Source organism: Furipterus horrens, unplaced genomic scaffold (assembly GCF_987537825.1).
Source record: "Furipterus horrens unplaced genomic scaffold, mFurHor1.1.pri manual_scaffold_13, whole genome shotgun sequence".
NCBI lineage: Eukaryota > Metazoa > Chordata > Mammalia > Chiroptera > Furipteridae > Furipterus > Furipterus horrens.
In genome coordinates, this window is record NW_028327183.1 from 58,078,136 (window position 1) to 58,104,955 (window position 26,820).

Below are 26,820 nucleotides of genomic sequence, written 5' to 3' on the forward strand. Positions count from 1 at the left end.
AACATCGATGTGTAAGAGAAACACAGATTGATTGCCAGGATTTTGTCGCAGAGTACCAAGCCCGGACTCTAAACCACTGGCTGCTTGTAGTGCTCTTTTGTCATGTCGTGGTAGCCTCAGGACAGAGGAGGCAGCGTGAGCCCAGAGTCCCTATGGGGCACTCAGAGCACAGAGACATTAGCCAGCAGGTGGGGCCTCCACTAGGGGAAGGTGCACCATGGATCACAGTACATGACAGGTATGTTACTCTTAGAGAAGTGTCTGTTCAGGCCCTTTGGCCATTTTTGAATTGTGTTGTTTGTTTTCGTGGTGAACAGTCCATAGTTTCTTTGTCCATCCGAGGACCATTCAGTGTACTTGACACCGAGGACACGGATTGGTCAGGTCCTTCAGAGCTCTGCACCTTGTTGACACCACATCACATGCATCCTGTATGCCTTCCTGATCCTCTTGGCCCTCTGGCCACGTCTCCTGTCCTCTGTGAGGAGGGCCCTGCGGTGAGTGGTGTGCGCTTCCTCTCACAGGGCTTGGTGGCGTTCAGTGACGTGATGGTGGACTTCACCCAGGAGGAGTGGCAGCAGCTGAAGCCTGCGCAGAAGGACCTGTACAGAGACATGATGATGGAGACCTACTGGAACCTGGTCTCGCTGGGTAAGGGGCAGCTTAGCTGCATTACCCATGACCTGCCTGTCACTCAGGACGACACAGAAATTTTAAAAGGTGCACAGATCTGACTCGGTAGGACGTTCAGATTATTCGAAGCTAAAAATAAAGTTGATAGGTAGATTTGCAGAGCCTTGGATCCCCTCGTCTAAGCCTGCCTTCCTCCTCTTTCTATCCAGGGGTCTTCCCTGGCTCTGAACTCTGTTGGCTGCCTTTGCACCCACTCCCAAGGGGACATTTCTCACTCTCTACTCGCCTCCCTAAACCTCATTATCTCACTTGTCCCTGTGTCCCCACGACAGGCTGTCCCATGCTCTTAGGCTGTGCCTTGTCATGTCTTAGGAAGGTCCTCCCTCCCTGCCTTGTTAACTACATGTGTGTCATCATCTCTTCCCTCCCCCCCACTCCCTCAGACTTGGATTCTATACCTGACCTCAAAGAATCGGACCCACAAGAGGACATTTGGGAAGATAGACCTTCTGTTACGGTGGTGGTAGAGGGACCCACAAGAAATGGTGCCCAGGATACTGCCTGTGCAGGAACAGGGACACAGGGTGACTGGGCGGGGTGGCAACAGGGGAGCCCAGGGACCTGTCTGTGGCGTTTGGATATGTCCCAAGCATTAGTCCCTGAATGTCGTGAATTTAAGGCATTTGTCCATCAAAGCCCCATGCCGGTCCCACCAAGATCAGAAGGACCAAGAGGAGCAGGGATGCACCTGTTCAACATGTGTGAGAAGAAGTCAGGTACTTCAAGCCTTGGTCCTCTCTCCAAACTCTGTGCAGAAAAGAAGCCATACAAGTGTGGGGACTGCTGCAAGGCCTTCAGCAACGGCTCAGCCCATTGTGCAACAAGAACACAAAATGGGGAGAAGCCGTACAAGCGCACTGTCTGCAGGAGTGCCCTCAGCCACAGCACACACCTGATGGAGCACCAGTGGACGCCCACAGGCGAGAAGCCATTCACATGCTCAGAGTATAGGAAGACCTTCAACAAGAGCTTGTCACTCATGCTGCACCACGGGACCCACATGGGCAAGCAGCCCTAAACATTTGGTCAGCAAAACAAGGCCTTCAGTCAGAAGGCCTCACTGATCCAGCACCAGTGCTTCCACGTGGGGGCAAACACCTGCCAGTGCAGCGTTTGCAGCAAGACTTTCAGAAGAACTTATTCCTCTCATAACACCTGTGTTTGCACACTGGGTACAGGCCCTACAAGTGTTCCATCTGCCAGATGCACTTTGCCGAGCACTCGTTGCAGGACACACACCGCCATACTGGGGAGAAGCCCTACAGGTGCGGCCAGTGCAGCAAGGCCTTTACTGGGTGCCTCTCGCCCACCCTACACTAGAGGATCCACAGGGCAGAAAAGCCCTGTGCATGTGTCAAGTGAGAAAAGATCGTTAGCCTGAACATCCACCTCAGGGACACCTGAAAGGGGCATGGAATATCATAATTCACACCAGACGGGGTGGTCCTGAGCCCTTGCACCAGTGCCAGGCTTGACATTGGAGCTCACAGGTAAGACTCCAGAGAAGTCCTGCCCATACGGGTATTGGGAATGAGGGCCCTGGGGACAGGCCACACCATACACACAAGCTGCTTCCATAGCATCTGCAGGGCCCTGTGGAAAGCAAGCCCCGCTGCAGGTCTAGTATCTGGGAGCATGGCCAGGGGCACTGTGGCTCAAGACCAGGCTCAAGAAACTGACATATGCGCTTGGACAATTCAGTTGGTGTCTCTGGGTCTCCATTTCCTGGAGAATAGAGTGGAGGAGGGGGAAGAGATGGGAAGAGGGGCAGGTGGGCTACATGGGGACATTCTCACTTTGTCACACACGCCTGCAGGAAGTGCAGAGGTCAGGTTGTTGTCATCCATTGGTTTCCTGGTTTTCCCCACACCCACCCCAATTTCTCTGCAACAACAGCAGTTGCCAAGTCGGTCATGTGGGGAAGTAACAGTAATTGCATCATATACCATATAAGCTTCTCATAGTGGCCTGTTAACTTTTTTTTTTTTCTAACTTTTCCTCACAGCCTCCAACCCTTCCCCTCAGCCAGCAAGCTCACACCAGTCTGGCCTGCACACAGCGATGTGCCGACTCCCGCTCCAGCCACAGGCAACCCGTCACCCTCATGGCAGCCTACACACATGAGGAACACCAACTTCAGCCTCACCCATGGTTTCTGTCGGAGTAAAGGGAAAAGCCGTCACGGCTAGATGTGGCACGCCCTGGGGTGTCTGACTCAGGTGTGAAAGCTGAAACCCAGAGAGGCTGGAAAGACTTACCTAGGACTTCTGGTCAACATGGATACGTAGGTGGACATGCTTTACCTCCTTGCACAACCATACAAAAAATTACAACCAGATCTCAAAAAAAAACCAAAACCCTGGATGATGTGGCTCAATGGATTGGGTGCCAGCCTGAGAACTGAAAGGTCGCCAGTTTGATAACCAGTCAGGGCACATGCCTGGGTAACAGGCCAGGTCCCCAGTTGGGGGTGTGTGAAAGGCAACCAATTGCTGTTTCTCTTGCAATTAATGTTTCTCTCCCCCTCTGCCTCCCTCCCTCCATTCCCTCCTCTCTAAAACTAAATACATCAAATTAAACACACACACACACACACACACACACACACACACACACACACACACAAATAACACCCAGAACCAGCAAAAAATAGAGCTCTGTGGAGGTCCAACAACCAAGGCTTTAAAGAAGCCACATACATCCAAACAGGAGAGGTGGAGAAGTGGTATGGTGTGGAGAGATGGCAGCAGTGGAATGGAGGGTCCTACATTCACCTGTGATGAATAAAAATGAAATCAGCGGAGCCCTGGCTGGTGTGGCTCAGTGGATTGAGCAACAGCCTATGAACCAAAAGGTTGCAGGTTCGATTCCCGGCCAGGGCACATGCCTGAGCTGTGGGACATGTCCCCATTTGGGGAGTGCAAGAGGCAACTAGTTGATATTTCACCCATTGATTTTTCTCTCCCTCCCTCCCCTCTCTCTAAAAATAAAGCAAAATTTTTAAAAAATATTCAGGAGGGATATCCTGGGAGTAGGCGATTCCAGTCCCAGGTCAGACCACACAGTCCAAGGTCTCAGCACCAGGAAGATTAATCTCCCTTTACCTCTGGCTGTAAAAACCGGTGGGGTTGGGGCAGCTGAAGAAACCACTTAAAGGGCCTACAGGGTCTTAGAAAGTATGCATATCCCAGGGCAGCAGCTGGAAAGGCACCAATCGCATATGAGAAGTGGGTGAAGTGACTGCAAACAGGGCAAGTGCTGGACAAACTTACAAAAGCCAGGCTGCAGCATTGTCCCCTCTCTGAGCACCCCATCCCACACACACAGCCACAAGGCAGTGAGGTGGGGTGCCCTGCCCTGGCAATTACCTAAGGCTCCTCCCCACACAATTTACACATCCCTTTGCTACAAGGCCCACGCGCCTAAGACGGAGTAAAAGCAGCTCTACCTAATCGCAGAAACACAGGTAGCAGTTGAACTTAACCTGCACCAGCAGGGAAACCCCGGAGGCGGTGCACCCAGTGGACAGCTACAGACCATGTCAGAGCACCACCACCCTGCCCATGCACAGCTGATCCTCCACAGAGGGTGGAGGTGGGTGGTCAGTAGTCACAGCCATTCCTGACTGGCCTGGGTAAATCCCTCCCATTGATCTGCCAACAGCAATCAAGACTCAACTACAAGAGGAGGATGTACTCAGCCCACACAAAGGATGCACCTTGAGTACCTAGCTTGAGTGACGGGAAGCTGCCACTGGACCCTACAGGACACCAACTGCATTATGCCACACTACCAAGACACAGAGTCAAAGCAGCTCTACCCAATACACAGAAACAGAGAGGCTGCCAAGTTGAGGTGGCAAAGAAATATGGCTTAAAAGAAAGAAAAACAAAACCCCAGAAAAATAACTAAATGAAATAGATATAGCCAAACTATCAGATGTAGTGTTCAAAACCCTGGTGATCAGAAAACTAATTGAGTACAGCCACAAGATAAAGGAAGTAAAGCTTATACACAGTGAAATACAGAAAAATATACAGGGAACCAAGTGATGGGAAGGAAGCCAGGATACACATCAATAATGTTTCCCTCCCTTTCTCCCTCCCTTCCCATCTCTGAAAAAAAATAAAAGTTTTTAAACTAACTAGGCCTATTTGAGATTCTTGAAGTTACATGGGAAGGTATATCAAAGTAATAAGAACAACCATGTTCTATTTGTATACACCTCTTCTTTCACCTGGGAAGATAAGTTTACTTGGACAGTAATGCCCCAGATATACGGGAGAATCTTACTTATTGTGTTAGATACTAAAAGCTGATTTAGATGATGTTAAATTTCCTAGAGATTCCACTCTAATCTAATATGTAGATAATTTATACTCTAAGAAATTACTAGATTTCCAAAAGAACACAATAGAGTATCAAAGGACAAGCTCTGATTCTGTTTACCCCAGGTAAAATACTTTGGTTATCTGATATGTATCCTTGATAGACTCACAGGAATTCTGTCTTCTCCTCTTCCAAAAGTAAGAAAGCAGCTTACAGGATTTCAGGTTTGACTGGATATTGTCATGGTTGAATTCCAAATTTTGGTTAATGGCGCAGCCTGTATATGCCTTGTTAAAATCAAATTGTCATGACCACCTTCTCGTTCCTAAGAATGGTTTATAGGAAACTCCCTGATTGTGCTGATTTAATTGGGTTTACAGATGAATATTTGAAAAATAAACAGGAATGTTATCAAGTTGAATGTGCAATAACTTCCACAGAAGACATAATAAAGTTCTTATTTACCTGAATAAGATCTGCCCAACAAATTAAACAATTTTTTTAAAAAGATTTTATTTATTTATATTTAGGGAGAGAGGGTGACATAGAGGAAGAGAAACATTGATGCGTGAGAGAAACGTGGACTGGTTGCCTCTTGTATGCCCCCAGCTGGGGACCTGGCCCACAACCCAGGCATGCGCCCTGACTGGGAGTCACACAGACCTTTCAGTTTGCAGGCTGGCGCTCAGTCCACTGAGCCACACCATTCAGAGCAAGCCTAATTAATTTTTTAACTCATATTTGTCAATTGGCCAAAAATCAAATAACCGATATTTACACTGATAATAGCTATGCCTTTGGGGCAGCTCACTACTACAGAATATTGTTGAGGTATTGAGGCTTCTTAACCCTGGCTGGTTTGGCTCAGTGGATTGAGCGTCGGCCTGCGAGCTAAGTGTCGCTGGTTCGATCTTCCAGTCAGGGCACATCAGAGAAGGAAAACTCTGATTCCAAAAAACCTCCGCTGCCTTGCGGCATACCTCTTCAGGGGAAAGGCTAAGGGAGTAAACCCCGACAGAAAATCCGGAGCCGGAGTCCCTAAGGCGGTTTGACGTTGTAGTCAACACCGGCAACTCCTGCGGCGCACCTGAAGCCAAGCTGTATTGACTCCGTCTTTCCCTTGGACCCTTCAGCTGCGAAGAGAGGGGGGGTCTGCTGCATGGGCAACAGCAGACCCTCCATATCACCCTGCCCAGGCTCTGTAGCTTCAGCTTCACTGGAGAGGACACTCCAGCGTCATCGCTAGATGTCGATTCAACACGGGAGGAGACAGATACTGTGTCACTCCCGAGTCGGACTGCACAACCGTTCTCGGCGGTGCAGATAGACTCTTAAGAAGCTACACCGTCGTCTCTCGAGACGGACGGCTGCCGACGACGATGCCCCTTTATTTTTACATTAAGTTAAATCTGTTCCTGTTTTTGTTTCTGCTTTTTAATTTTTCCCCAATATGGGATGGTTGTTGAGCCTGCAAGGAGCAAGCTGGCCACAGTTTTCTCCACGTCCACATTTCTTGTCCTGCAATCCTTAGATGTCCGAAGACAGGGATCCACCAACACGTCTTCATAGTCGGTATTTTTGTTTTTAAAAAGTATATATATTTTTACATGTAACTTTATAAATATATATAATCTTAGAAAAAGTACTACTTTTGTACAGGTTGTTACTCCATTGAGATGCTTCTGTGAACATCAGTAAATGGCTGCTGATTGAGGTGCCAGAGGCCCTGCCGCAGCCTGGGGTCCTTAGCCCTTCCTGCGCACCACAAAAGGGTGCCAGCTGGTGGTGATTAGTATTCAGACTGCTTTCCACTTCTGTATAGTTGCTAATTTACTTAACCCTGCTGAGAGGTCGTGTGGATGACATGTGTCATCCAACTCTCTGTCGCAGAATTCCGGGTAAAATGCACGTCTTAGGCGCTTGGCCAGAACTAAGGTGATGCAACATATTTAGAAGATTATTAATTTGAGTGCATGCAGTGTTGCCATGTCGCATTGGACTAAAACTGATGATTATTTTGCATTGATGACTATTGTAATCCACGCGACCACTCGAGGGTTAAGTGCTCCAGTGGGACAGAGCACAGTGTACTTACTCACCTGACCTGAAATTGGGACCCTCTTCCTGACTCAGTAGGTGTGACCATCATCCCCATATACCAAGATTGGGTGTTCAGTCCCTGGCCAAGGCTCTTACAAGAATCAACCAATTGATGCATAATAAGTGGAACAGCAAATCGATGTCTTTCTCTCTTTTTCTCTCCCCCTTCCTCCCTCTTTTCCTTTTTCTCTAGCAATCAAGGGAAGTGAATGGTAGCACCGATTTCTTATTACTGGTAATCCCCGTCCGCTGGAGGGCGATGTGTGTTTCCGTGGCAACCACCATTTCTCAAGGATATTAAGAAAAGACAAGTTGATCATCAGAGAATGGACCCAGATCCTCTCTCTCAGAGAAGAGGTCTCCAGTGGCTACCCAGGGCAACGCAGAAGGGACCCTGATTGGAAGAGGGACCAGGGGAAGGGAGGCACAGGTCTTTTGGGGGACACCCGAGTCAAGGTCTCCCCTCCTCGGTTCTTGCCTTGCCCACAAGAGGAGAATCCAAGCGAGAGACAACATTCAGAGTGGAAAGGAGATATCAAGTTTATTTATGAAACACGCTTGAGCAAAAAGCTGCAAGCGGGCGCCCAGCTCATCTGATTGCCCGGACTATCGGGACTCCAGGGGTTATATACTTTAGCCAGCTTCTAGGTACCCCCGTGCTCCCCCGTCCAGTTACAAGGCCCTTCTTCCTCAGCTAGGGAAAGAGCTGCAGAGGCTCCCTTTCCCAGCACACAGAACGTCGAGGACTCTCGTCCTCCTGAGCTTCCTTCGCTCGCGCTGTTCAGCAGGCGTGGGGGTCTTAAAGGACCCGAGCTCGGGCGCCCCCCTGCGGCTCCCAGCCTCGGGCTCCGAGCCGTCCTGCCTCACGCATGCGCGATAGGGCACAGCGGCGGCCGAGGGGCAGGTGCGCCTCCGCCGGGGAAAGGAAGCGACGGTCAAGGGCGGGCCTTCCGGGAGCACGCCGGCGTTTGGGAAGTGAGCTGGGCATACAGGCCGTCCCACACCTGACACTAACGAGCAGCCCAAGTGTTCGGGGGGCGCCCGCCCAGCACGCGGGTCCCAGGAGGGAGCCGGAAGCCAGGCAACTGCCCGGGAGACCCCCTCCCGTCCCTGCAGTCCTCTCTCCCTCTGCTCCCCTCCCTCCGCCCGCGCTGCGCCTGACTGACTCCATCCGGCTCCCCGCGCCCCAGCGAGTTCCCCTCAGCCCCGCCTTCCTGATCCCGGTGCCTCGGGGGCCTCTGGGACATGCAGCCGCGGAGCCGCTCGGGTTCCCTCAGGTCGGCAGCGCTCCCTCCGTGGGCAGGCCGAGCGGGCGGCTCCCGGGCCTCAGGGGAGTGTCGGCTGCCGAGCGGCGCAGGCGCAGTACGATTGGGGTCCTAGCGGAAGCCGGTCGTTTCCTTGACGGGTAGCGTGGCGGCTCTGGCTGTGGCCGGGGCTGGGGCCGGAGCAGACCAGGTGCGGGTCCCCGGAAGGGCGCGTGGATGCGGGAGGGGGTGCGGGTCGGAGCGCGGCGGCGCGGGTGACGGAACTGCGTGTGTGCGCGCGGGGCTGAGACCCCGGCCGTCACTGTGTGTCTTCGTGTTTGTCCCGCGTGTGTCCCGGGGGCCTCCTGGGTCTCCCTTTGCTCGTGTGTGTGTCCGCTCCTGTCTGGTCTCCCCGGTCCCTCTGTGCCCGCGTCTGTGAGCGCGTCCGCCGTCGTGTCCGTCCGCGGGGACTGAGCCTGAGGCCCCATCCAGGCGTCCACCGTGTCTGGTCTCCTCCTCTGCGCCTGTCTGCGCGTCTGGGGGTGAGTGTGTCTGCGCGTGCGGGTGCGTCTGTCCTGTCCGAGGCTCCCCCCGCGTGTGCCCCTGCGCCTCTGTCTGCGGGGGTGGCTGCCGTGTGTTCGGTGCGTGTGGGGGGCCCCCCGAGAGCGTGGGGAAGGCTGCCCTGCACAGGGGGCCTGGCGGAGCTGCCCGCCTGCCGGCCCGAGCCCACCGGCTTCCTGCCCTCAGAGCTTCACCTGGCCCCGGGGGGGGCGGGGCGTGGGTGGTCGCAAGGGGCGGGGCTGAGAAAGAGGTCAGAGACCCCGCCCCTTGCTGACGGCGTGGGTTGTTCAGGGCGTGTGTGGGGTGCTCAGGGTGTGGCTCTGGGCATGTTACAGGCCTCCCGGTAACTGTGAGGTAGGGACCCTCACCAGCCTCAATATGCAGGTGGGGAAACTGAAGAAGAGACTAAGTGAATCCCCCAACTCCACACACAGGCATCCGATTTCCTGAGCCCCCACACCTACCACCTCACAGGTGACAAACCCTTGTTTCTCCTTAGAAACCACCGAAGGAAGGAAATGTCAGAGAGCTTGGGCACAGGAGGAGGAACAGGATCAGCTGGCACCCCAGGGTCTGCAGCCGCAGCTCTGAGGCCACACTGGGTTCAGGCCTCACCAGCCCCATGTACATGCCACTTCCAGGGCCACTGGGCCTTCATGGCCTCCTTTAAATGAAGTAAAAGTTAGAGCTGTGATTGCATTGCTATAAGGACAAATATAGTCCAGGCTGGATTAGATTTTCTTTTCCTCTAAGAATTTTAAAAGAAATGATGATATTTTCAAGAGCACCTACAGGTGATAGGGGCCCTGGACCCACTGTGCCTCCTGGGTATGTCGGCTCTGGTGGCTTCTTGTACAGCAAAGGGAAACCCTGTTGTTGACTTCGTGCTGTAGGGATAGGAGTCAGAAACCATACATCCAGAAAGAATACATTTGTAAAAATTAAATTCTGATTAAAAAGTTAGGAAGTCACTGTAGTCCTGCTTCCTGGAGGCGACCTGTTATTCCAGCCTGTGTGCCTGGCCTTCTACCCACCTATCCGGGGTTGGTTTGTTTCTCAGTTGGTATTTTGCTTCTAGGAACAGTGGTACAATAAACATCGTTTGTGTATTTATTGACTTTTTTGGAGAGAGAAGAAGAGAGAGAAACATTGATCAGATGTTTACCATACACACCCTGACCAGGGTTCAGGGAACCAGACCCGCACCCAGGTGTGCACCCTGACCAGAGATCAAACCTGCAACCTTTAGGTGTATGGATCAATGTTCCAACCAGCTGAGCCACCAAGGCAAGGCTGGACTGAGTTCTTATTTTGTGCCACATTTCTCCAGGCTTGCTACATGTGTCTGTTGAGCCTCAAAGTAACCCCACAAGATCTGGGGGAGCCCTGAAAAGTGCGGGTGGGTTAGAATGTCATCTAGGGGCCAAGACCAGCACTCAGAGCCAGGGCAAAAGCAGGGGGTCCTGTTCCTCCCTGTAGGCCATGGGATAGGCAGTGTGCACATCTTTGTGTGTTCGGGGAGTGGCAGTGTGTGAGTGTGAAATGCACCAAGCATATGAATCTGGACATACAGAGCCCAGCCCCAATACCAGCTCTGTCATTGGGCCTCAGTTTTCTCATCTGTAAATGTGGTAAGTGGAAATAGCCCCCATCTTGTAGGGTGTCAGGAGGATAAAATCAGACTTTTGTCGAGTGACTTGGAGGCCATAGCCCCTTATATGTTCACTGTTAATATGTGTGCATGTCCCTGTCTGCCTGTCTCTTAGTGGGTGTGTCTGTCTCTGCTGTCTGCATTTGGAGCGGGCCTCGATCTGGTCTCTCACTGTGCCTTTCTCTTTCTACCCCTGCACCCAGTCTGCCCATCCCCCGGTCACCATGGGCACTGGAAGGATGGACACGCAGCCACTGACCAAGGAGGCCCTGGTGAGTCATGTCAGCATCTCGAACCTCCTTCCTAAGGGTCAGGCTCCCAGGCAAGGATGACCCATGCAGCACCAACCCCACATCAGGGCCCCATCCTGGTCTCCTGGGGCTGTACCCTGAGGAGGGAGAGTACTATCCTGACACTGGCTTTTGTCAAGTGCATGGGAAAGGATAGCTCAGGAATGACCTTTCCTACCCGGGACCTCTCAGGAGATAACTGGTGAGCACCTGGGAAGGGGCAGCTTAAACACGATACTATCAAGTGTGACAATGGTCCCTGTAGAGGCCCCTGACAGTGTGTGCTTGCCAAGGGATCTTTAGTAGTAGACAGATGGCGCTAAATATCCAGGAGGAGGGAGATGGATGCCTGTGGTGGGGGAACCTGTGCATGTGCTTATCTCTCACCATGATGTTTTATGATGTTTTAGTGGGTGGCTATTTATGGTGTTTTTCTCTAAATTTCCTTTTATGGAAGAAATATTTTACAAGAAAAATTCTATACATGGCCCTGACCCAGTAGCTCAGTTATTTAGAGGATGATCTTTGATACACCAAGGTTATGGGTTCGATTCCTGGTCACAGCACATAAAATGATCAGTCAGTGAATGTATCAATAAAGAGAACAACAAACTGATATCTCCTTCCCTCTCAAATCAATGAATTGTATATATATCCAGCTGGGTCTAAAAGATTTTATTTCATTCCACCATAGGATATGTTCTTTGATTTTTAGCTAGAGAGGAAGATAGAGAGAAAAACATAGATGTGAGAGAGAAACATTGACTGCACAGGCCCCAGCCTGTGATCAAACCCACAGCCTTTTGGAGTACAAGGCAATGCTCTAACGAAGGGACCCATCTGGCCAGGGCCGGGCATAAATCTTTCCCCTGTATTTTGTGTCACTTCTTTAGGGACAATTCCTTGCTGAGGAATATTGGGGTGGGTATTTTTAAGACCTCTCTGAAGTCTTTGTAATTATGGGCTGGAACTGTTTATGCTCCCACCAGTGTGTGGGAGGGTGGGAGGGGCTGTAACTGTTCATGTTGGCCATAGTTTGGTGCTAATTCCACTCGTTGGATTAAATGATAACTTGTATAAATCTTCCACGTGGTAGGTAGCAAGGATTTCTCAGGATCCTTTACTTAGTAGCCTCATTTATGATGTTACTGAGGTTTGAATTGTAGAAAATGTTTATTGGCCATTTCTGTGGGCAGACAAATCAGTGTAACGGAATCTTAGCATTCTTCTTGGGTTTTTTTAAAGACTACTTATTTTTAGATCGAGGGGAGGGGAGGCAGAAGGAGAAGGAGAGAAACATCAAAGTGAGAGAGAAAAATCGATCAGTTGCCTCTTGTATGTTCCCCAACCTTGGACTTAACCCATAACCTAAGCATGTACCCTGACTGGGAATGGACCTTTCCTGCAAGATGATGCCCAACCAACTGAGCCACACCACTTAGGACAGCAACTTACTTTATACATTTTTAAGTCCAAAAGCATTGCATATTTTTAAAGTCCAATCTGTCTCTCTCACCCCCATTGTCTTTCAGCGGAGATGGCAGGCCTCGCGCCATCTACACATACACCTTTTTTCCATTAATCATTTGGGTGTTAACAGTGAACTTTTGAATCTTTTCTATCCACCTGGAATTTGTTTTGCTCTATAAACATGTTAGTTTCTTTACCTGTGAGCTTTGTTTTGTCGTGTTCTCTATCTATGTCTATATTGAGAGGTACCCCATACTCCACAACGTGTACAATTCATTTGTTTTTGGCTGTGCAATCATTTCCACATTCAATTGCAGAATACTGGCTGGGGTAAAAGAAGGTTTACAGCTGTGATTACACAAAACAGAGTTTATACCTGTATTGTTATTTATTCCATATTGTGTTTTTTTCATACGAACAACTGTAGACCTGCTCTTACCTCACCCTGTACTTCCATCATTGCAAACAGGAACCATCACTCTCATTTTCTCCATCAATACCCAGCCCCTAGCAACCAGTCATTTACTTTTTGCCTCTGGACTCCACTATTCTGGACGTTTTTTCTCTCTTTTTTTTTTTTTCTTTTTAACCCTCACCCGAGGGTTTATTGATTTTTGAGAGAGAAACATTAACGTGAGAGAGAGAGAGACATTGACCAGATGCCTCCCATATATGCTGCAACTGGGGACGGCTCCCACAGTCTTTGGTTGTATTGGCGATGCTCCATCCAGCCGAGCCACCCAGCCAGGGATGGACAGTTCTTATAAATGGAATAACGTTTTTTTGTATCTGGCTGCTTTCATTGACCATCACTTTTTTATTAAAGATTTTATTTATTTATTTTTACAGAGAAGGTAAGGGAGAGAGAAAGAGGGAGAGAAACATTGATGTGCAAGCAAACATTGATCATTGCCTCTCGCACACCTGCAACTGGGGACTTGGCCCGCAACCCAGGCATGTGCCCTGACTGGGAATCGAACCGGCGACTTCTGGGTTCGCAGCCTGGCGCTCAGTCCACTGAGCCACACCAGTCATGGTGAGCATCGTGTTTTTGATGTTCACCTATGTTGTAGTAGTTTAAAGGGGCAGCATAGGGTCCAGGCAGTTGTCATTGTGTATACACATAACACAAAGATTTGTATGGAAGGAAATAGGATTTAATTAATAGAATTCCCCTTTGGGTGGGCTGGGAGCATTCCTGCTCTGATCACTTCTTTTCCACAACACACAGAACCTCCCTTGCACCCAGAAAGACTGCCACCAAAGCCACGCCCAGGCTTTCCCCATTTGTACTTACCTGTTCTTTTTTGGAGCTTAAGCAAAGAGGTTTCCATCCTCTTTGGGGTATGTACTTGTGGGTTTTAGAGTTGCCATTGTCTTGTAGCAGCTGACTCTCAGGGTCTGGGGAGCGCTGCCAGATCATTCTGTAGGGTCATGCAGGAGAAGCTCCGTTTGTGAGGAAATTCCTAGCTCTCACCTCCACATGCCATTTTCAGTCTCTCTGCGCTCCTATTAGGTTGAGGGAGAGAAAGCAGTCCAGGACCGATGTGCTGTGCTGCACTGCACTGGGTTGTAGCATCGCAAGGGCCAGAGCCTGGCGAGGCATGTATCCCAGTGTGGGCCCTTCCTCTGGGGAGCTGGCTTCCAGCTGTGCAGGACCTAAGCTCCCAGTGGGCTCGGCATTTGCCAGTCTCACAAGTGTTCTCATCCCTGCCGTCAAAGCAAGAGCCCAAGAAGCCAAGAAGCCAAGAGAGTGAAAGACCCATGTCGAAGGGAGGGAGCATCTGCCACCTTCTGTTTAAAAGTCATGTCCCAGCCGTGGCTGGTGTGGCTCAGTGGATTGAGCGCCAGCCTATGAACCAAAGGGTCTCTCATTTAACTCCCAGTCAGGACACCTGCCTGGGTTGCGGGCCAGTTTCCCAGTTGGGGTCACTTAAAAGGCAACCACACGTTGATGTTTCTCTCCCTTCCCCTCTTGCTAAAAAAATTAATTAAATATCTAAAATATAAAAGATGGATATCTTGTCCCAGAATCCCACATGCCCTGGAAGTCAGTGCGAGTGTCCAGATTTTAAACCAATGAGGGCCACTGTCAGCCATCTGCTTTTGCCCCTCTTCCAGCTGCCATGTTTAGCAAAGGGGCAAAGCTTCCAGTCTCCCATAGAGGCGTCCAGTCCCCCAGCTTACACCGGCAACGTGCAGCCTCGGTCACAAGCTGTGTTGATTGTTATGCAGCTCTGGTTTCAATCTGGGCTTCCTTCGCTACTTTCTGAACCTCTTTCATGTGTCCCTCTGGAAAACACAGCTCTGCCTTTCCGCTCCTCCTCCTGCATAGCTGCTAGGGTCTCTCCCTGAGGCCTTAGTCCCCTTGTTCTTAGTTAGGCATAAGTTCGGGATTCTGGGAAGCCAGGCCTGGTTTTAGCAAGCCCCCATAGTCACTGCGGGTGACAGGGACTGCCTCACCCCTGTAAATCTGCTGCCCCTGGCCTTCAAAGGTATTCTTATCTGTAGACAGGAATTTAGCAACTTCTTTGTTCTCAGAATCGATTCCTGCTTCCCCATTCGAGCCATCTGCAGTATGTCTCTTCAACTCCCCCTGCACCTAGCTGCCATAGACTTGTCAACTATAAGGAGATAGCAGCTCTCCAACTGTCAACCTACTGGTTGTACAAGGGGGCAGTTTAGCCTGTCTTGTACTGCTTACATATTCCAAGCCTCAGAACTCCTTAAAACTCCTTCCACCCTGACCCTGGCTGCTGGTGTCTACCCCAACGCCAGCCCACTGCTTCACATTCTTAATAATCCACCTCGTTCAGCATTTGTGTGCTGGCCTTTTCTACATCTACTGAGACGCCGAAACCTAACAGTTGTCAGGGCAATGCATGCTGACTTCTTTACAGTTGGTAGCTGACTGTTAATACTTGACCTTGAGCAGTGCGCCTTCTCTTGCAGCTCCTGCCTTGGAGAAGTCAGGTTGTTTTAACTTGCCACCTTGGCAGCTCTCACTGCCCCCTGAAACCTCCTGGCGGATAGGGAGCAGCATCTTGTGCAATTAGGGTTCCCCTTCTGAGAAACGCTCACAATAAAAAACACTGGAGAGACTTCCGGCCAAGATAGAGGCCTAGACTGACATGCTCCGTCTCCCTCCACAACTAAGAAGAACTACAAGTAGCGCAAAACCAGAAATAACCAGAAGTTCCAGAAAATAAAGCTACATGGAAGCCCAACATATGAAGTTTTAAAGACGTGGTCCTCGTCCGGATGCATAGGAGGGGTGAAGCCGGGGCGGAGAGGTCAAGCTGTGTAGGTGGCGGTAAGCACAGACACCTGTATTTAAGGGGAGGCGAGAAGCACCTGGGGAGCACGCCCGGCTGCAGACCAGACCTGTCAGCTTGTGATTCCAACGCCGAAGAAGGCAGACTCCCATTGCCTTAGACTGGAAAGGCCGGAAGGCATGGGGATGGAGGAGGAAGCTCCTGGTCTCTCAGCAGAGAGTAAACAGCAAGAATCCATCTTGGACCCTGCCCCCACAATACAGCATGGTGAGAAGGGTCGCCTGGTAGTAACAAGTACATGGGGCTCCGCTCCCTATAGCGTAGGAGGTGTGACAGCTCCACCCAGGAAGCAAAGGTAAATACAAAACTGTCAGCATGGCACAGATCATGATAGAAATCCCGGTGACGCAGCTGACCAGCCAGCAAATAACTGATTCAACAGATCAGCACATAGGAAATCTTTCTGAGGCACAGGTCAGAGCTTTGGTTATAAGAATGCTTACAGACCTAACAGCAGATCTTAAGCAAGATGGGGAAGGAATGAAGGCTAGTCCTGCTGAAATGAACAAAAACACATACGAAACTAGTGGTGAGGGAAAGAAACCAGGGATCAAATCAACAAATCGGAACATAGGGAAGGAACAAACAGTCAGCCAGTGCAGAAAGAGGAAACAAAAAGTGAGGAAAATGAGGAGAGGCTCAGAAACCTATGGGACAGCTATAAGCGGACCAACATCTGAATCACAAGGTTGCCAGAAGGTGAAGAAGAAGAACTAGAAATTTAAAAATTGTGTCAAAAAATAATGAAGCAGAACCTTCCCTAACTTGGATAAGGAAATAGACTTACAGGTCATCAGGAAGCACAGAGAGTTAAAAAAGAAACTGGACCTAGGGAGAACCACACCAAGACACATTATAATCAAAATGTCAAAAATTAAGGATAAAAAGAGAATCTTAAAAGCATCAAGAGAGAAGAGAGTTATGTACAAAGGGGTCCCAATAAGACTATTAGCTGGTTTCTCAAAAGAGACTCTGCAGGCAAGACGGGACTGCCAAGAAATATTCAAAGGAATGAAAAACAAAAACCTACAACCACGATTACTCTATCCAGCGAAGCTGTCATTCAGAATAGAAGGGCAGAGAAAGTGCTTCCAGGACAAAGTAAAACTGAAGGAGTTCATCAGATCCAAACCACTGTTATATGAAATGTTAAAGAGACTTGTTTAGGATAAGGAGGATCAAAACTATGAACATTCAAATGAAAACTGTCATAACATCCAACAACAGAAGCTAGGGAATCGAAACAAAAGCAAACTAAATAGGCAACAAGAGTTGGAAAAGAATTATAGTATGGGGAACATACTGGGGGAGGTTAGCTGGAAGGGGAAAGGGGGAAAGGGATGGTGAGGTACAGGAATTAAGCATAGTAGGAGGGAGTGGAGTAGATAGCAAGATGTTGAGATCTATATGCACAACCAACGGGCATGGACTAGGGGGAGACAACTGGAGGGAGGAGGGGTCACTGGATGGAGGAAACAGAGGGAAAAGAAATTGGGACAACTGTAACAGCATAATCAATAAAGCATATTTTTTAAAAAATTTAAAAAACATAAAAAAACACCGGGACACAGGACTTAAGCAGTAAACGAGGCATTTGTTTGTTAATGGGTCTACAGAGCTGGGCACAGCCAGGAGCATGTGCGTTGAAGCAGACAAAGCAATCTGGTTTTATACTAACGATAGTAGCTCCCTTCTTCCTCCTAGTCCATTTTTCCATGCTGGATACTTCATTTAGTTAATCTAATGTAATTAAATTAACTGAGGGTAGCAATTAACTAAGGGTAATCTGGTTATAGGTCTGTCTTGAAGATTCCCTAACTTGTTTGCTGAGCTATATAGCTACATTTTCTCATTCCCAGTGTTTGGTAATGAATATCTTTCCCTTTTGATCTCAGAGGCATTTGTGCTGAGCTGCAGAATGTCCCTTCCTGACTTGTAAGTGTGCTAATACTGTTGACTCTGGCTCAGAGACCCCCTAATTCAAGATTACATTTATCCTTTGCTGCTAATTATTTCCTACTGGTTTGAGAGTCACCAGTTTCTTTTTCCTTTACACTCTGTACTGAGGTCTCCTCCATTCTTCAGCGATGTCACAACTGTTTAATATTGCATTGTACAGTAGACCATGTGTTTATCCATTTATCATGTGATGTTCCTTTGGGTTGTTTCCACTTTTTGGTTGTTATTTGTAATGCAGCTGTGAAGATTTGCCTACAGTTTTTTGTTTCAGCTTATTTCTCTCGGACATAGGAGTGAAGTTTTTGGGTCATTTAATATGATACGTTTAACCACTTAAGGAACGATCCGACTGTTTTCCAAGGTGGCTGCACCATGATGTCTCCGCTGTTACCTTCTCTGTGATGGTTGGTTTGGTTTCCTCAGTGTTTGGAAGGATTTGCTGATGGTTCTCATTTCAGTGTGATTGGGATATGATGGTTCAGTTTTTTTTTTTTTGTCTTAATCACTTCTAGTGTAATTACATTCTAATTTTTGTCAAAATAGAGCCTGTCCTGGCTGAGTTGCTCAGTTGGTTGTAGCATTGTCCTGTATACCACAAGATTTAGGGTTTCATCCCTAGTCAGGATACTTGTAGGCAGCAAACCGTCTGCTGTTTCCCTTTCACTTCGATGTTTCTCTCTCCCTTCCTTCCCCTCTCTCTCAAATCAACAAAAATATCCTCAGGTGAGGATTTTTTAAAACTAGAGCCTAATTTCAGCTCTTTGGAAGTGGGTGAGTTTCTTCTTAATGGAGAAGTGGTTTGTGACATTAGACAAGAATCCAGAACAGATGAAGCCCTGGAATGCGAGGTGTCAGACATTTGCACGCAGAGCGCGCCGAGGGGTTGGGAGCACTTAGAGGGCAACCCCATTTGCATGGGTATCTACCAACTCTTTATGGGGGGCCCTGTGTCTCCCCTCTAACAAACATGCTGTTTGATGTGGGCTCTCAGATGCTTCGGACCAACTCTCGTTTTCAGCCCGTCAGAGTCCAGGCTTGAAGCATGGGGCCTGCTCAGTAAAAATTTTAGTGAGTTCATTTAGGCGGAAAAACTTATGTAAGACTTTCAGCAGCAGTTATGTTTTAAAGATTAAAATGAAGTAAGTACAAATATAAAGGGGGGGCTGGAGTAAGCTATGAGAGGTGGTGGATGAGTCTGTGGCCTTGTTAGAGTTGATGATCTCAGAGATGTGTATTCACTTCAACCTTATCACGTTATGTGCCTTAAATATGTGCAGCTTTTTGTATGCCAGTCATACTTCAACAACGGAGTTTAAAAAAAAAATTATTAGCTGGACTTTCCAATAGATGAATGCAGCAAATAATAATATAAAATAATTATTAATAATACAGAACATATATAACCTACACATAAAACGTCCAATTAATCACATGATAAACAACACTAATTATCATCACTGAGCTTCTTTCAGCCATGCTACATGTGGAATCACACATGTGGGACCTTATTTATACTCATAACAGCTACAGAGGAGGGCATTGTTACTAGGGGGTCCATTGATCTACTAGGCTCAGAAAGGTTAAGAGAGTTGTCCAAGGAAACACAGCCTGGGGTTTGGATGGAAGACTCAGAATTGGTTGCTGGCTCCTGAGCCCAGACTGTTGATCATTGCTTACCTGTACTGCTACCTCATCACGTGGTGATGGCCCCAAGAAGAGGAGACAGCATGAGCCCATAATCCCTGGAAGGTACTCAGAACACAGAAGGATTGGCCAGCAGGTGCATCCTCCTCTCAGAGAGGCTGAGCCATGGTTCATGGTCCATGACAGATTGGTTCCTCTCCTTGGGCCTCAGGGTTGCTATAAAAAAGCACCACAGATGGGCAGGCTTGAACAACAGGGATCTGTCTTTCCCCAGTTCTGAGGCCCAGAAGTCCAAGACTAAGGCGTCAGCAGGACATTTCCCCCTCTGAGGCACCTGGGAAGGGTCTGTTCCTAGTGTCTCTCTCAGTGTCTGCTAGTCCTGTGGCTTGTGGCACCATAACTCCCATCCTCATGTGGCATATCCCTGTGTACGTGTCTGTGCACAAAGTTCCCATCTTTATAAGGACATCAGTCCTGTTGCCTTAGGGGCCACCCTTCTCCAGTGTGACCTCATCTTAACTCTGTACACCTGCAATGATCCTGTTACCAAGTGAGATCCCATCCTGAGGTGCTAGGGGTTAGCAGTTCAGCACAGGAACTCAGCACAAATCTCAACCAGCAACATGGCTTAGAGTAAGACCTGGAACAGAGCACCTGTGTAGGGAGTGACAGTGTCATCAGTGCTGTGGTGAGGACATTGTCATGTCCTCTTGTTGTCATTCACCATGCAGTTGAGCCACGTTTACTTCATGTGCAGGGTCATGGTATCAGGTCCTTGGTGTTCCCTGCTGCTTAAGTCTAAGGTCTAGATTCACCTCCCACAAGCCAGAATCTCCCCACAAGGACTCTACCACAGATCGCACCTTCCAGCTTTCCGGACACTGCCGAGAACTGCCAGTGCTCAGGCTCCTGTCATGATGGTATTGACTAGATTGTGGGTTTGTTACAGGTGTTTCTGTTGGACAGGTGTGAGGTGATATCTCATTGTGGGTTTAATGTGCAGCTCTGATGATGAGTGATGCTGAGCAGTTTTTCATGTGTCTGTGGGCTTTCTGTGTGTCATCTTCTGAGAAGTATCTCTTCAGGTCCTTTACCCATTGTTTAATGGTGTTATTTGTCTTCCTGGTGAACAGCCTCATAATTTATTTGTCTACCTGAGGACCATCCAGTGCACTTAGGCAGTGAGGACATGGAGTGGTCAGGCCCTTCAGAGCTCTGCTCCTTGCAGACACCAAGTCATATGCATCCTGTGTGCATTCCTGATCCTCTCGGTCCTTCTTGCTGTGTCTCCTGACCCCTGGGAGGAGGCCCTGTGGTGAGTGGTGTGTGTTTCCTCTCGCAGGGCTCGGTGGCATTCAGGGACGTGATGGTGGACTTCACCCAGGAGGAGTGGCAGCAGCTGAAGCCTGCGCAGAAGGACCTGTACAGAGACGTGATGATGGAGACCTACTGCAATCTGGTCTCTCTGGGTAAGGGGCAGCTTTGCTGTGTTACTCATCTCCTACCTATCACTTTAGGTTCACACAGAAATAGAAAAGATGCACAGATCTGACATGTAGGACATTCAAATTACTGCAAGCTAAAAATAAAGTTGATGGGTGATGAAGTGCAGAAGAGTATTTACCACATGTATAATAGAGTATTACAAATGTACAAAGAGCTGCTAGAAAAATAAAAAAAACAAGAAAAAGACCGAATGAATGATAGAAAGATGGACCAAGCTTAGGGGCATTGCAATTCACAGATGTAAAAATGCATGGAGTTACACTCTATAAAAACATTTTTAAACCTTACTAGTAGTCAAATAAGTACCACTTGAGTCACAGATATACAGTTCTCACCCATGAGGTACACAGAAATGATAAAGAATAACAGCCCTGGCCAAGTGTGGCCTGGTTGGTTGTAGTGTCATGCTGTATGTGAATAGGTTGCAGGTTTGATCCCCATTAGTGCATATACCTAGATTGCCATTTGATTTTCCCATCAGGGCACATGCGGGAGGCACCCAATGCATGTTTTTCCCTCACATCACTGTCTCTCTCTCTCTTCCCTCCCTCCCATGTCCTTCCTCCCTTTCTAAGGATATCCTTGGATGAGGCTTAGAAAAAAGGAGTAATAGCAGCCTGTGTTATGAGGGCTTAGGGAAAGGGGCTGTTCATTTTTCTGGCATAATGTTCAGTCAGCTCTTTGGAAGACGGCTTGGCATTACCGTCCAAATTGTAAACGAATCCATTGCTGGAATCTATCCTTGAAGTTTTTCCTATAAGTGAGCAGAATATTTCATAGGAAGAAAAATCAAGAGAAATGCCTGGATGCCCACCTACGAGATTGACTGAACATATCAGGCTGTATCACTAGGTTCTCAAAGATGAGCATCTTTATAGTCACCGATACAGAAAGATGTCCCTGGACAGCTGCTTGCCACTCGTGTTTTTTTGGTTGCCTCCTAAGAAGGAGGGCTCTGTATGGCCGATGTTCACTATTTTTATGAGGTTTTGTGTAAGATCTCAGTTTTCAAATTCTGGAATGAACCGTGAGGTCCACGTACAGAGTCCAGAACTCTGGACAGCCCCCTAAGCTGGAAACAGAGATTGAGGAACCATGGGACACACACAGGAGGGGGCAGAGTGGCTGTGGTCAGCAGGGAGGGATGAGTGTGCAAGAGGAGGGTGAGGACCCAACAGCCAGGGCCAGGCCGCTCCTGAGCAGCGTAGGAAGGCGGGAGCTTGGCTGGGCGGTGGGGAGATGGAACAACCAGCACAGCCACACATAAGTCGGCTGTACTTCATCATTTCTCTCTAGAGTCAATCCTTTGAGAAGTACAGCGGGCTGGGCGCTTGCATGACGCACGGAAGTGAGGAACTGGGTGCCCTAAACCCTCCCAGTTTGCGGGAACCTCGGAACTGCCTTCCTCTTCCTTCTCTCCAGAGGTCTTCCCTCAGCTCTGAGCTCCCCCAGCCTCTGTGCACCCACTCCCAATGGGACCTTTCTTGCTCTCTGCTCACCTCCCTCAGCCTTTTGTCTCAGCTCACTGCTTCCCTTCTCCCTGTGTCCCCACGACAGGCTGTCCCCTGCTCTCAGGCTGTGCTATGTGTCTTGGGAAGGTTCCTCCCTCCCCACGTTGTTAACTACATGTACGTCATGATTTCCTGCTCCCCTCAGACTTGGAGACTAGACCTGACCTGAAGGAATCGGACCCAGAGGAGGACATTTCGGAAGATAGACCCTCTGTTACAGTGGTGGCGGAAGGACCCATGAGGAATGGATCCCTAGGGTATGACTGTGAAGCACTGGGGACACAGGGTGACCAGGTGCGGCAGCAACAGGGGAGCCCAGGTATTCTGGGGTGGTTGGACAGGCCTCGAACAGTAGCCCATGAATGTTGTAAATTTACGGTATGCGTGCGCCGGAGGAGCATGCCAGCCCCACAGAGGCTGGGAGGATCAAGGGAAGCGGTGATGCTGTCCGTTTCCGTGCACAGGAACTCGGGTGCTTCAGGCCTTGGCCCTCCCCTGCAACTCCGTGCAGAGAAGCCCTACACGTGTGAGGACTGCGGCAAGGCTTTCAGCTATAACTCATGCCTTAAGAAGCACCAACGAAGCCACACCGGGGAGAAGCCGTACCATTGCGCAGAGTGCGGCAAAGCTTTTGGCTGTAACTCATCCTTGAAGATGCACCAACAAAGACACAACAGGGAGAAGCCCTTCCCCTGCGCCACGTGCGGGAAGCAGTTCCTCTGTAAGTCATACCTTACTGTCCACCAGCGCGTGCACACCGGGGAGAAGCCCTACAAGTGCGGCCAGTGCAGCAAGGCCTTCAGGCACAACTCCTCACTGAAGGAGCACCAGCACGCCCACACCGGGGAGAAGCCCTACAGGTGCGGCCAGTGCGGCAAGGCCTTCCGGCAGAAGTCCTCGCTCAGGGGGCACCAGCGCATGCACACGGGTGAGAAGCCCTATGAGTGCCCCACCTGCCAGATGCACTTTGCAGAGCGCAGGTCCCTTGTGGCACACCAGAGCGCCCACACTGGGGAGAAGCCGTACAAGTGCGGCCAGTGCGGCAAGGCCTTCAGGCAGAAGTCCTCGCTCAGGGAGCACCGGCGCGTGCACACCGGGGAGAAGCCCTACGAGTGCGGCCAGTGCGGCAAGGCGTTTAGCGTCAAATCTTCTCTCTGGAACCATCAGCGCGTGCACACTGGGGAGAAGCCCTACAAGCTCAGCCAGTCCAACAAGGACATCGGCAAGAATTCTCCAGGAAGTACAGGCACATGCACACCAGGGAGCAGCCCTGCCTCTGCCTGCCCACCAGAAGCGCTTCCTGGCAGGCTGGTCCCTGCAGGAGCACCAGACCCACCACACTGTGGGGAAGCCCCGTGCGTGCGGCCAGTGCAGCAAAGCCTTCCTCAGGAACTTCCTGCTCCCCGTCCACTAGAGGATCCACATGGGAGACAAGCCCCACGAGTGTGGCAAGTGCGGGGAAACCTTCTGCAGGAACTTCAGCCTCGCGTGACACCAGGGGAGGATGCACACGTAGCAGATATGGGTGGGATCTCAGAATCCACATCTGACAGGTGGGTCCTGAGTCCAGGAGTCAGCGCCATACTTGGCTTTGGAGCCAATGGGTAGAAGCAAGAGAAGTCCTGCCCAGACAATCTGAGGAACATGAGCGCTGGGGACAGGCCACACCATGTTCAATGGCTATTTCTGGAGTGTCCACATGGCCCTGGGGAAGCAATTCGTCCTATGTGACTAGTATCTGGGATGTGGCCAGGGCCACCATCGCTCCAGACCAAGCTGGAGTAAACTGTCCTGTGAGCTGGGACAACGCATTGAATGTCTCTGGGTCTCCATCTCCTCAACAGTAAAGTGGAGGAGGGGGAATAGGAAAGAAGAGCGTGAGGTGGGCTCCACGGGGACATTGTCACTTTGTCACACATATCTGGGTGTAGTCCAGATGTCAGGTTGTTTCCATCTGTGTGTTTCCTGGTTTTCCCCACACCCAGCCCCTCGTTCTCCTGCAACACCAGCTGGAAGACCTGAAGGTCAAAGATGTAGAAGTTACCAGGTGGTTCATGAGGAGAGAAAATATTGTTTTCAGGATTGGGAAGTAACAGTAGACTCTTCAGATACCAGTTTCTCATAATGGCCTGTTAAAATTTTTTTTAATAAAACTTTTTGTGAAGCCGCACCCATGTTACTTTAAGCAGTTGTCAGGTGCAAAGATGCAGGGACCAGTTGTCCTCCTATCAAATGAGAGTCAATGACTAGGGGGAGGGACCACAAATAGACAACAGGAACTCCGCGAACCCAGCAAGCCTGCCCCTGGCCACGTACCCCTCACAGCCCTGGATTCCTGGCTTCGGAATGGTCGCACCATGTCTCCTGCCTGCTAATCAGAACAGGGTTCCCTGGGGTTTGCTGTTTGCCCACAACCAGGGAGAAATATTAGCGGGAAGTTACCTCTGTCCATCTCCCCAACACACACACACGCACGCACACATGCACGCACCAGTAGGTTCAATAAGATTTTCCATCTCCTTTATCATGGATGCTCACTTACCCAATAAACACTCCCCGTGGCATGAAATATCATTGGGGAATTTTCCTTTTGTCAAAGTTTCTGAAAGAGCTGCCTAGAAAGAATGTTTTCTTACAGGTGATCACCCGCTTCCCAGAGGGGCTGAGAGGGTGAGAAGTGGAGAGGGAGGAGAGGCAAGTGTGAAGTTGACATTTTTCACTGCAGAATTCAGTGTGGCACAGAGAAGTTCATGTGACAGACGTTGTGGACGGGGTTGGTGGCTTTGGGTCAAGAAGGAGTCTGCGTTGTTCTCTTTCCTGCTCAGTGGTGGCCAAGAGGCTGTTTGAAGACATGAGACAGTGGATGCCTAATCCATGGACACCTAGAATTTCTGCATCCTCTGATAGCAGGAATCTCAAGAGACGAGAGGCTTCAGGCGAACAGTGAGTCACTTAGTGAACAAGTACCTGAGCGCCTCCTCTGTGCCAGGCCCTGATCCAGGCGCTGGGAGTCCAACAGTGAGGGAACCACAGCCCTTTGTCTCACAAAGCCCCCACTGCTCATTTCTGAGTGAGATCACAGGTGATGGGGTAAGAGGTGATGGGAGGGGCTAGTTCAGTGTTGGCAGTCAGGGAAGCCCTCGCGCAGGTGACACTAGAGCATATTCCCAGTTACTATAAAGAAGACAGCTGTCCCCAGCTGTGCTGTGTGGTGTCTTAGAAAGTTCCTCCCTCACAGCATTGTTAACTACATGTGTCTTCAAATTTCCGCCTCCTCTCAGAATTGGAGACGACCTGACATGAAAGAATCGGACCCAAAGGAGGACATTTGGGAAGATAGACCATCCTTTCATGTGGCAGTGAGTTGCATTTCTGTGGTCACTGAGACATTCAGGGAATGCTTTTGCACTTGGCTTTGTGGGTCATGGTGTAAGAGGGCCCCAGCCTGGAAGCCTCTATCCACCCCAACTCCCCCACTTAGTTCTCTCTGTGACTGCCCTCGTCTGTATCATTGTGCTCATCTGCAGAGTAGCTTGGTTGCCAGTACTAAACCCGTTTGTACGTCTTAAGGACACCGATAGATAGCGAGGCCAGACCACTGGGAGAAGGAAAGGGCAGGATCAGGAGAGGCCACCTGAGCAGATCTCCATATATCCTGAACAATAGCCAAGTCGGGGCAGGGTTGGGGGGGCGTTGCCTTGGTAACCAGGCCTCTGCCTGGAACGTGGAACATTCTTTCCTGAGCCAGATAAGAGGGCAGCAGGAGGAAGTATTGCACTGAGTGGGCGCAGTGGAATCAAAATGAATGGATAAGGGAAAAGCCCGCCTACCCCGTTCTGATCCTGATTGGGGATGGGATCAGAGGAAGGGAGGGACTCGCACCAAAGAGGTCAGAACGGGGCAGGGGGAGGTGCTGGAACAAAGACTAGCCTGTCAGTACGTCCTTGGGGAAAGAAGCAATTGGTCGTGATTATACCGCCCCTCCCTCAGCTCATGGAAATTTGGAAGGTAACTGGACGTTCAGAGGTTCCCACACCTGAAACTAATAGAAACCGAGGTGAAGGAAGGGCTATTCTGTTATCCACCCTTGGAACGTAGTGTCCGGTGAGTTGGCGGGGTAGGGATCAAAGAAATTGGTCACTCTCAAACCAGTATGAGATACTTAATAGCTAAGGCTAACTGAATCTTGAATCAGGTAGTCTAACTTTGAGTCAAAAGTAAAACAAAGGGAATATATCACTCTACAAGCCAGGAAATGACCTTCTTCAGCTCATCACAAATGTCTCTGAGATCAAAGGGTGGAAGGTATTCATCACCAAACACAGGGAAATGGGAAACTCGGCAAACAAGTTAGGGAATCTTCAAGGGAGAGCTGCAAACCTAGAACCCGATTCCCCTTAGTTAACCACCACCCTTAGTTAATTGCGTTAGAGTGTAACTCTGGAGTATCCAGTTAATGGAAAACGGGGGAGGAGGAGGGAAGGGGGTGCTACTCGGTAGGATAAAACCAGTTTGCACTTTTGCTTG

General features: G+C 49.6%; 2 protein-coding genes and 1 non-coding gene across 3 annotated transcripts in view; 2 read left to right on the forward strand and 1 right to left on the reverse strand.

Annotated features, from left to right (window-relative positions):
• The first annotated feature begins 529 nt into the window (after nucleotides 1-529).
• LOC149995618 (zinc finger protein 135-like) lies at nucleotides 530-4,837 on the forward strand. The gene is made up of 4 exons (XM_090261469.1): nucleotides 530-651; nucleotides 1,077-2,183; nucleotides 2,699-2,977; nucleotides 4,357-4,837. The coding sequence occupies exons 1-2, from the start codon at nucleotides 549-551 to the stop codon at nucleotides 1,709-1,711; spliced, it is 738 nt and encodes a 245-aa protein (XP_090117595.1). The 5' UTR covers nucleotides 530-548; the 3' UTR covers nucleotides 1,712-2,183; nucleotides 2,699-2,977; nucleotides 4,357-4,837.
• Nucleotides 4,838-6,468: 1,631 nt separating this feature from the next.
• Nucleotides 6,469-6,596, reverse strand: LOC149995619 (small nucleolar RNA SNORA38). The gene has a single exon (XR_016507939.1). It is a non-coding gene; the product is annotated as a small nucleolar RNA SNORA38 (small nucleolar RNA).
• A 1,458-nt stretch (nucleotides 6,597-8,054) lies between these two features.
• Nucleotides 8,055-26,820, forward strand: part of LOC149995620 (uncharacterized) — a 33,031-nt gene continuing 14,265 nt past the window's right edge. The window contains 4 exon segments of the mRNA XM_090259274.1: nucleotides 8,055-8,577; nucleotides 10,782-10,850; nucleotides 20,619-20,745; nucleotides 22,439-23,482. Of these exon segments, the coding sequence (XP_090115400.1) occupies nucleotides 10,803-10,850; nucleotides 20,619-20,745; nucleotides 22,439-23,482 (1,219 nt within the window). The 5' untranslated portion in view covers nucleotides 8,055-8,577; nucleotides 10,782-10,802.

What these genes read in the sequence shown, in the direction of transcription:
- LOC149995618 (XM_090261469.1), top strand. Translation starts at nt 549, where the DNA reads ATGGTGGACTTCACCCAGGAGGAGTGGCAGCAGCTGAAGCCTGCGCAG. An exon ending in CTGGAACCTGGTCTCGCTGG is followed by an intron (nt 652 to 1,076) that starts GTAAGGGGCAGC and finishes CCACTCCCTCAG; the next exon opens with ACTTGGATTCTATACCTGAC.